Source organism: Lepidochelys kempii, chromosome 1, assembly GCF_965140265.1.
Source record: "Lepidochelys kempii isolate rLepKem1 chromosome 1, rLepKem1.hap2, whole genome shotgun sequence".
In the NCBI taxonomy this organism is placed as follows: domain Eukaryota; kingdom Metazoa; phylum Chordata; order Testudines; family Cheloniidae; genus Lepidochelys; species Lepidochelys kempii.
The window spans coordinates 209,157,941-209,168,930 of NC_133256.1; the positions used below are offsets into that span (position 1 = coordinate 209,157,941).

Here is a 10,990-nt window from a genome sequence, read left to right on the forward strand (position 1 = left end):
AGGATTCTCAGCTGTCAGCCCTCCCCTGGAGTTAGATCATAGAAGATTAGTATCATAGAAGATCAGGAGGTCATCTAGTCCAAACCACTGCTCAAAGCAGGACCAACACCAACTAAACCAGGGGTCTCAAACTCAAATGACCACGAGGGCCACATGAGGATGAGTGCTTTGTCCTGAGGGCCGCATCACTGACATCCCCCCGCCTCACTGACATCCCCCCGCCTCACTGCCCCCGGCCCCGCCCCCACTCCACCCCTTCCATGAGGCCCCGCCCCTGCGCCACCTCTTCCCACCCCTTCCCTGCCTCCATTCCAACCCCTTCCCCAAAGTCCCCACCCCAACGGGGTGCAGGAGGGGGCTCAGGGCAGGGGGTTGGGGTGAAGGGTGCAGGAGAGGTTCGGGGTGCAGCAGGGGGTCAGGGTGCAGGGTGTGGCAGGGGGCTCAGAGCATGGGGTTGGGGTGCAGGAGGGGTGAGGGATCTGGGGTGGCAGCGGCACACACCAGGTCCAGGGCAGGCTCCCTGCCTGCCTGCCTGCCCTGGCCCCTGCGCTGCTCCGCCGCTCCGCTCCGGGAAGCAGCCGGAACCATGTCCCTGTGGCCCGGAGGGGAAGGGGGGGTGAGGGCAGAGGGCACAGGGCTCCATGCGCTGCCTTGCCGCTCCTCCAGGTTCCCCTTTCCCAGCCAATGGGAAATGTGGGAGGCAGTGCCTGGAAGCTATGGCAACACACAGAGCCCTCTGCCCCCCCAACTCCCCAGGCTGCAGGGCCGTTGTGCCAGCTGCTTCTGGGAGCGGTGCGGGGCTCACGGGGGGCAATCCCTCTGGCCGGATGCGGCCCGCGGGCTGTAGTTTGCCCCCCCCGGCCTGGAGGTAGGCTGGGGGCGGGCTGCTTGGTGGGCCGCAGGAAATAGCCCCGTGGGCCACATGCAGCCTGCGGGCCACGTGTTTGAGACCCCTGAACTAAACCATCCCAGCCAGGGATTTGTCAAGCTGGGCCTTAAAAATCTCTAAGGATGGAGATTCCATCACCTCCCTGGGTAACCCATTCCAGTGTTTCACCACCCTCCTAGCGATATAGTGTTTCCTAATATCCAACCTAGACCTCCCCCACTGCAACTTGAGACCATTGCTTCTTGTTCTGTCATCTGCCACCACTGAGAACAGCCTAGCTCCATCCTCTTTGGAACCCCCTTCAGGTAGTTGAAGGCTACTATCAAATCCTCCCTCACTCTTCTCTTCTGCAGACTAAATAAGCCCAGTTTCCTCAGCCTCTCCTCATAAATCATGTGCCCCAGCTCCCTGATCATTTTTGTTGCCCTCTGCTGGACTTTCTCCAATTTGTCCACATCCCTTCTGTAGTCGGGGAACCAAAACTGGACACAGTACTCCAGATGCGGACTCAGCAGTGCCAAATAGAGGGGAATAATCACTTCCCTTGATCTGCTGGCAATGCTCCTACTAGTGCAGGCCAATATTCCATTAGCCTTCTGGGCAACAAGGGCACACTGCTGACTCATATCCAGCTTCTCGTCCATTGTAATCCCCAGGTCCTTTTCTGCAGAACTGCCACTTAGCCATTCGGTCCCTAGTCTGCAGCAGTGCATGCGATTCTTCCGTCCTAAGTGCAGGACTCTACACTTGTCCTTGTTGAACCTCATCAGATTTCTTTTGGCCCAATTCTCCAATTTGATACCTAAGCCAAGGCAGCCCTTTCTCAAAGAGAGAGTCCCATTTAGCGCCAGTAGCCTATTAGTTAGGGCACTCCCCCAGAATGCAGGAGACTCAAGACCACATCTCTGGGCTGCCTGATTTGGAGTAGGAGGGATGTGAACCCACCTCTGCGATGAATGCCCAAACCATTGGGCTATTGGGTATCCTGTGGTGGGGGTGGAGGTGGAGGGTTTTCTCAGTCTCTCCTTCTAGAGCTGTTCTCACTTTGTGTAAATAAGTAATTGGACCACATTTCCAAATAGAGAGAAAAAAGTAAGAAATTGACTTGATAGCCCAGGTTCAGACCCTGGAGCCAATAAATATTTATTTGTATGAAATGCACCAGCTCCAGCAGGAGAGAAAGCCATAACCAGAATACCCAATAACCTGGAGGTTGCTCTCACTTGGGATGTGGAGACTAGAGTTCAAGTCCTTGCTCCAAATCATGCAGAGCTATGATTTGAACTTACATCTCCCAGATGTGTCCTAACCACTGGACTACTGGGGACACAGATGTGTCCTGCTTGCCTCAGCTGTCTTTTGTGTTGGTTAGGTGAGAGCAGAGCATGGCTACTAGCTCAGGCCCCTCTGGGGAGAGACGGGGAAAACGCCTAGTCTGAGAATTCTGCTGGGGCTTAAGCATGGGTAAGAGCACCAAGAAGATGATTACCTGTATAGTGGCATTAGGACTTAGGCAGCTTTGCACACACCCACCAACGGAAATGTAGATACTTACAGGGTGAAATGGAAGTTGAGCCGTGGTTTGGAGAGTGTTAATGGGGGCTAAATATTGGACTTCAGTGTCTAAAGAGACAGATAGGCTCCTAAGTACCTTTCTGAATCTGACTTTATTTTAGCCCTGAAATCACTTAAAGTGACTTAAGCAACAGGAGCCTTAGACTCAGTGCAAGTCAAGGGGACTTAGGCTCCTAATTCACTTAGGTGCTTTTGAAAATTTTGCCCAGGATAGAGTAGGCATCTGGGGCCTAATTCATCATTACCATGCACCTTGCACAGTCATTTATGCCTGTGATAGTGTTTTACATGCACTTCGCACATCAGAACAGTATCACTTTACATTCACAGAATTATCGGACATAGATGAACACAATATGCTGGGGAAGTCAAAACAGGTTTTTGTAAAAGGAAATAAATCATGCCACATAATCTACTAGAATTCTTTGTGAGGGCCAAAAAATGTGGACAAAGGTGATCCAGGGGATGCAGTGTACTTGGACTTTCAAAAAGCCTTTGAAGAGGTTTCTCACCAAAAGCTCTTATGCAAAGTAAGGAGTCATGGGATAATAGGGAAGGTCCTTTCACGAATCAGTAACTGGTTAATACAGGGTTGGCCAAGCTGAGCCTGAGAAGGAGCCAGAATTTACCAATGTACATTGCCAAAGAGCCACAGTAATATGTCAGCAGCCCTCCCCCAACTCCCCCCCGCTCCCAACGCCTCTCACCCACCGGCAGCACCACCAATCAGCACCTCCCCCTCCCTCCCCGCACCTCTCGATCAGCTGTTTCATGGCATACAGGAGGCTTGGGGGAGGACCGAGGGCATGGCAGGCTCAGGGTAGGGGGTGGGAAGGGGCAGAGCCAGGGGCTGAGCAGCGAGCACCCCCTGACACATTGGAAAGTTGGCGCCTGTAGCTCCAGCCCCGGAGTGGGTGCCTGTACAAGGAGCCGCGTATTAACTTCTGAAGAGCCGCATGTGGCTCCGGAGCCACAGGTTGGCCACCCCTGGGTTAATAGATAGGAAACAAAGGGTAGGAATAAACCATCAGTTTTCACAGTAGAGAGAGGATCTGTACTGGGGACCACTGCTGTTCAACATATTTATAAATGATCTGGAAAAAGGGATAAACAGTGATGTGGCAAAGTTTGCCGATGATACAAAACTGCTCAAGAGAGCTAAATCCAAAGCAGACTGCAAAGAGTTACAAAGGGATCTCACACAACTGGGTTACTGGGCAAGAAAATGGCAGACAAAATTTAGTGTTGATAAATGCAAAGTAATGCTCATTGGAAAAATAAACTCAACTATACATACAAAGTGACTAGTACTAAATTAGCTGTTACCACTCAAGAAAGATCTCAGAGTCATTGTGGATAGTTCTCTGAAAACATCTGTTCAGCGTGCAGTGGCAGTCAAAAAAGCGAACAGAAAGTCAGGAACCATTAGGAAAGGGATACATTAAAAAATACAGAAAATGTCATAATGCCACTATATGAATCCATGATACACCCACACCTTGAATACTGCATGCAGTTCTTATCATATCTTGAAATATATATATTAGAACCGGAAAAAGTACAGAGAAGGGCAACAAAATGGGCCATCAGCTTTGATAGGCCATTAGGAAGAAACAATAAGACTTTGAAGATACTAATCTCTCTCCTTCCTGAGAGGCGTCTTGAGATGTAGCTGTGACACTACTAAGTCAGGTGGTCGTGTCACCTGGTACTAAACACCATCTTGGACTTCTAGTAATTTTCCACTAAAAGGAGGGGGAGGTCAAGACTGGGAAACAAAAGATTCTCACCTTATGTAAATCTTATTTAAGGCTGGGGAGTAAGGCAAACAGGACTCTTCTCCATTGCCTTCCTGTCCAAGAAGAAAGACTGCTGAAAGTACCCGAAGAGACAAAGGAACTGAGCAGTGGGCAAGGTAAGGGCTGAGTCCATACTGAGACAGAGGAGTCTAATCTGTAAAGAGAAATAACTGGAACTCTAAACTTCAGAAATTCTGCATCCTGCCTAAGTCAACATTTAAGGTGAGAAATTACTTCTTGAAATCAGTCTCTTTAAGACCTTTAGTTTAGGATGTGTGTTTTGTTTTATTTGCTTGGTAATCTGCTTTGTTCTGTTTGCTATCCCTTATAATCACTTCAAATCTGCTGTCTATAGTTAATAAACTTGTTTTGTTTATTATTAAACCCAGTTTGTACAATTTTTAACTGGGCGGGGTGGGGGGGAGAAGTTGTGCATATCTTCCTCCACGTTGAGGGAGGGGCCAAATTTATGAGCTTACGTTGTATAGATTTCTTTACAGTGCAAGACAATATTATTTTGGGTGTACTTTCCAGAGGGAGGCTGCACTTGAGTGCTGGGTGATTTCCTAGCTGAGTCTTCTCATAGAGAGCTGTTTGCAGACTCTGTGTGATTCTACTGCTGGTGCATCCCTCCCTGCGTGTGTGTGCTGCCAGAGGCTGGAAAGCCTGATTCAGCAAAACAGGGAGAGGGAGTCCAGGCTAATGGAGCAGGCAGGCTCGGTGAAATCTCAGTACATCAGGTGGCCTAACCCATCACAATATAAAATTGTTTAAGAAATATGTAAGAAGAAGATAGAAAGATTGAATTAATTTAAACAAAAAGGGCTTTACTGGTACTACTGGTAAACAAGAGTAATACAGGAGTGATAATAAATTAACCAAAACTGGTTTTGGAAATTAGATCTAGTTTGTGGCCAAAATAATGAGGGGATGGACTATTCCACCCATCACTCCCTTCTGAGGTCCTTAAAAGAAAAGAGACTGGGGACGGGGGGTGGTGGGATGAAAATTAGTAGAGGGGAAAAGTTGGCTACAGCGATGCTGGCTGACTGAAAGATGAGAGAAAAGAACTCTGAAAAATCAGGACCTAGGTGTCTCAAATTGTGCGCTCAAAATTAGTTGATATTTTTGACAGTTTTAGCCTTACTCTCTCTGTGCTTCAGTTCCATGCAACATGGGGATAATTTCCCACTTTGCAGGCAGTATTATACATTTTGACAAATGTTAGTAAATTCTTCAAATCACAGCTTTTGGAATTAGCACAATTTTAAAATTTGGTCACTTTTATTTTTAAATTAGCAGCTGTAAGTTCATTTAAAAAAAGGAGTGGAGAAAACCTAAATTAAAATCTCCTTATGTGGAAAACTTTCTGGAGGAATTGAGAAGACAAATACAGTAATATTTGTGAAGCACTAGAATACTAGTGAAAGCAACACAGAAAAGCCTCTGAGAAAATGAATAAGTCTGCATTCAGTGCAGTGTTTGGATGGTGGGCCCTGGGCAGTACAGAACACATGGGGCCACACGCTGAATGACAAGAATAAAATTAAACAGTGAATAGCTACCCATTCAGTAAGCACTCTCCACCCTGTGCATTGAATGGGGCAGGGAGTTCGGGGGACAAATCTATGTGATCATGTAATAAAAGACTGTATCATAATGCATATGCAAAAGAGGGCTGAATTAAGGTTGCACAGGCAACCTTGATACTGGCATTTCCTGACTTTATGTAGGGGAAGTAATATATTTTATATGGTACTTAAACACAGCACTGAACCCACCCATAAAGCCCTTTCAAGGTTATTTAACTTAACCCTCCAAAATAGCCACTTCTCTGAAATGGTCAGGTGGGCTAATTACACCAACATACAAGGGCAGAGACACTCTCAATCCAAACTACTACAGAATTACTGGGGTTTGCAATAACATCCAGAACAAAAGAGTAATGCCCTTTCGAACGAACGAACGAACGAGAGAGAGAGAGAGAGAGTGTGTGTGTGTGTGTGTGTGTTCCCGCCGTGCCTCCAGCTAGCCTATGAGGAGGGTGGCTATTACACAGCAGAGGAGACCCTAATCTCCCCTTAGCCCTTTTCTCCGTCAGTGTGTCTTTCAAACGCTAGTAAACCTTCTCCAGATGCAGATGTTTCTTAGACCAGGATGGGTTTGTTGCAGATGTGCGTGCTGGGAGGAGAAGGATGTATATGGCGTCCTAAGGACACATGCCCTCTGGAACTGCCTGTATCTTCTGGGCATGGTGCACAGAGGTCTCTCTTCATGGAGAAGTTCAGCATCCACATCCCAGCAACTACAATCTGCTGTAATAAGAGCAGCTGCTCCCTGGGGGGGTGTCAGCGGAGAGGTGAGTTAGGATGCCTCAAGTTCTGTAACCATTCAATACAATGCCCCTGCTTCACAACAGCTTTGTCCCAGAGTTCCCAAAGGCAGTGGCTACATGTCTGGTTTTAGGTAAAAAGAGCTTCTTTGCTAGTTTAGAAGCAGCTCAAGGGTTTAGGGTTTGTTCTGAGCTCCCTCTTTGGACATTCCCAATCTTAACATTCTTAAAAATTCTAGATACTGTAATGACTCTACTGAGCAGCCGTAGGTCAGCAGAGAGCAGTGTCATGAATCTGCTAAGCGTGGACCTACTTCTGCTCTTCTTCTGACTTCTTCCACAGGGGAAAGGGATGGTAGGAAAACTGGTGGTAGTGCAAGGACAGTAGCTGTTCCTGGTGGCTGGCACTAGTGATTAAGCAGGAGTTTCTGGCATTGCCTGTGTGTAGCTAGGTCTGTCTCAGTTTGAGGTTTACAGGGGTCTTGTAAATAAGAATATGGTCATAGTACAAGTAAACATATTACACCATAACAGGATTCCGTGACATCACTTTCTCCCCACAGCGGGGCTCTGCCTGTTGCAAGGCATCAAAATCAATCATCATTTAGCTAAATGGGTTGAGCAGCAATACAATGTAAAACATTAAGGTCATTCTTCATAGGGAGATAATATTTGATGTCCTCTGTGTTCCAAGGACTTCTAGGACCATTATGCGTTCTGTGTTTCCATATATATCAATAACTATTGTACAGTGAGTATTCATCCATGACCATTACACACACACAGTATATTCCAGTACCTATTCTTCTGGTAAGTGAGTCTTACGTAGACCTAGAATAAGTACACACTTTTGCATGCATTACACTCAGACGGATTCTGATTTACGCTAAGGCCACTTTGCATCACTCAGGCAGTGTAAAAGGACCTTAAAGTGGGGTGTAAATTATAGTTACACAATATTAAGGGCCTTTTACACTGCCAGAGTACTGTACGGAGGCCTACAGGTATGTCTACACTTTGAGCTGGGGGTGTAAATTCCAGCTTGAGGAAACATACCTAGACTAGCTCTAGTTGAGCTAGAGTGCTAAAGTCAAAGTGTAGATAGACATGGTGGCATAAGTGGTGGGAGGGGCTAGCTGTCTGAGTACAATCGGGGGAGGGATAGCTCAGTGGTTTGAGCATTGGCCTGCTAAACCCAGGGTTGTGAGTTCAATCCTTGAGGGGGCCATTTAGGGATCTGGGGCAAAAATTGGGGATTGGTCCTGCTTTGAGCAGGGGGTTGGACTAGATGACCTCCTGAGGTCCCTTCCAAACCTGATATTCTATGATTCTAATCCCATCTGAGCTGCTAGGCACATCTTGGGGCAGCTAGCCCATCATGCTGCTATGGCTACTCTCAACTTTCAGCATACTAGCTCCATCAGAGCAAGTCTGGGTATGTCTCTTCATGCTGGTATTTACATCACCTCCTCAAAAGAGGAGACATACATACACTTAACAAACCTGGTTCTCATTTTGACTAGGTTTTATGTATACCTACAACCAGCACACACTCTCTCGGGCATCTGCATACATTTACAACCATTAATGGTTCAAGTATGTTCTGAGTAAATGTATAACTATTGCACATACTGAGTGTGTGCACACATTATATGCACTATGTACATATGCAATGACTGCATGTTCTTTCATGAAGGGCTTCTCTACACAATTATTCAGTTCACAGCAAACTGGGAGGTGAAGCTAGCCCACATTAGACTGCCACAGACTAACTATCTGTGTGGACCGTGCTGACTCGCATTAAAAGTAGGTTAATGTACTTTGATTTACTCCTTTTTCAAAGAGGACTAAATCAAAGTGCATTAATGAACTGTGGTCATTTTATACTCCATGGCCCAGTGGTTAGAGCACTCATCCAAAATACAGGGACATGAGTTCAAATTCGTACTTTGTCTGATATGGAATGGGGACTCGAATACAGGGTTCCCACCTCCCAGCTGAGTGCTCTAAACACTAGGCTATGTCACTCAAATATTTAAATATTCACTGGAGCTGGGATTGGAACCCAGGACTCCCAGGTGAGTGTGCTAACCATTAAGCAATAGAGTCAGTCAGTCTTACGCTATCTCTGGTCTCATTAATATTTTAGTGGAACAACTTCAACAGGGTAGATTCAGAAGGACTCACTGTAGCCATGAGGGCACTTACTTGGGAGTTGGGAAACATGTTCAAGTCCCTACTCCACATCCAGGTCTCCCCCATTTTGGGTAAGCGCTCTAACCACTGGGCTATACTGTATAAGAGGGGACGCCACCACCCTCACCCTCCTCCAACTGTGTTGGGGCGGGGGGAGGGGGGGAGAGGAGAGAGAGAGGATCTAAGTCCCTTTGTGCATCTAGCTCCCAGTTTTGAAAAAAATCTTACCCTCAGCACATCTTTATCAAGCATACATCCTAGGAGTATGTGTATTTTAGGTACATCAGCACTAAACTACAAAAACTTATCTGGTGTTCTAGAGACCTCTACAACAAAGTGTGCACTCAGATTCTGCAATGATGAGCATGGTATAAGAACCTATGTAGAAAAGAACAAAATAAAATAGCAGAGAGTGAGTGAGTGTGTGTGTGTGTTCGTGTTTGTTCTAGGTACATATTTCCCACTGTATGTTTCCCATAGCAGAATATAGTGTTTTAGAAACGTCTATCCACCATTTCTCATTTTGTTGTAAAAGATTTTTCATAATTTATTTTTGCATCACCAAGTTTACCATCCTCACATGGCTTCTCACATTTCTTTACCACCCTACTGAGCTTCTCCAGTTTGATCAGGGTACACTCTAGCCAACTTCCACAATCTTCCTGGCATCTTATGGCTACCCTATAACTCAGCAACCCCATGCCTTCCAGGATTATATTTCAGAGTCCTCAATTGGGCCATTCAAAAATATTTTGATGGGAGCCAGTGGCAAGTCCTCATTGGGGAGGATGAAGTTTTGAACTGGGTACCGCTTTACTTCTAGACTAGAGTGTGCTCTATAGGGTTTCTCCTCTGTGACCTGAGTCTTGGCCATCCCTGTGTCAGGGTCCCATGCCTGGCCATGACGGAGCTTCTTGAAGGTGTTCCGGAAACCTTCAGTGCTAAAGTAGTAAATTAGGGGGTCCAGAGAGCAGTTCATGCTGGCCAACAGCACTGTGACAATAAGCACCTGGCGCACGGAGTCCCGAACTGGTGGCTCAGCCTGAATCACGTGGGCCTTTATCATCCCATACACTGCCAGAGTTGTGTTGTAGGGCACAAAGCAGATGATGAAGATTACCAGATTGACCACAAGCAGACGGATAGTCTTCTGCTGGTGCAGGCTCTGTGTCCCACTGGCCTGGCATAGCTTCTGGAAGATTCTAATTGAGCAGTACATCACAGAGGTCAGTGGCAAGAGGAAGCCCAGGATTTCAGCCAGAATGACCAGTGGGAAGATGCGCTTCTGCCACAGGCCATCACTGAAGCTTTCAAAACACAGAGCGATGGTCTGGTTCCCTTTGATGCAGGAACTTGACCTGTGGACACCAGCAGCTGGAACAGAGCCCACCAGGATAAGCACCCACACCACCAGGCAGAGCAGCCGGGCCAACTTGGGCCGCCGAAGGTGGCGCCAGCGGAGTGGGTGGACAATGGCAATGTAGCGGTCCAGGTTGATGCACATGAGGAAGAGGCAGCTGCCATACATGTTGATCTGGAAGAGGGAACCTGACACCTGGCAAAGGAAATTGCCAAATGGCCAGTGCTGGCTGGAGTAGTAAGAGAGCCGTAGTGGTAGCGAGAGTGTGAAGAGCAGGTCACTTACTGCTAGGTTGAACATATAGATGCTCACCACAGACTTGAGGTGCAGGTAGCGCAGGAAGACCCAGAGTGCCACAGCATTGAGCATCAAACCTGCCACAAAGATCAGGCTGTACCCAACCAGGTGCAGCCGGTGGTTGGAGCTGTAATCTTTGCATTGGTCCAGACTTTGAGAGATGCTGGCATTTGACATGCCCGGCAGAACCTGTAAAGGGTCTCAGTGATGTAGTTCAGGCCACTGATAGACAAATGGGGCACATTAAGGGGCGTGGAGGAAGATCATTACCCTCAGGGGAGCAGGGGTCAGGTCATCCCCCCCCCCACCCCTTGGAAGTGGATGGGTGTCTCTCTCTGTGCAGATTCCGTCACCAGCTCTTCAATGCGTCTCCTGGAATCGGTGGTTTGGAGGTCAATCACTGGTTACATTTCACAGATTCTTTCCAGCAGTTGTGGTGATGTGGATGCAATGCCGGGTTCTTGCCAGATGTGGGACGACAACAGTTCCTGATCAGAGTGAAAAATCAAGAAGGATGAGTCTAATTTATAAGGGAGAAAAAG

General features: G+C 47.2%; 1 protein-coding gene across 1 annotated transcript; it reads right to left on the minus strand.

The window, feature by feature from the left end:
- Nucleotides 1-9,355: 9,355 nt before the first annotated feature.
- Nucleotides 9,356-10,625, minus strand: LPAR5 (lysophosphatidic acid receptor 5). Its single transcript, XM_073329100.1, has one exon. It carries the CDS (start codon nucleotides 10,623-10,625, stop codon nucleotides 9,504-9,506), a length of 1,122 nt encoding a protein of 373 aa, XP_073185201.1. The 3' UTR covers nucleotides 9,356-9,503.
- Nucleotides 10,626-10,990: the final 365 nt, after the last annotated feature.

What these genes read in the sequence shown, in the direction of transcription:
- LPAR5 (XM_073329100.1), bottom strand. Translation starts at nt 10,625, where the DNA reads ATGTCAAATGCCAGCATCTCTCAAAGTCTGGACCAATGCAAAGATTAC.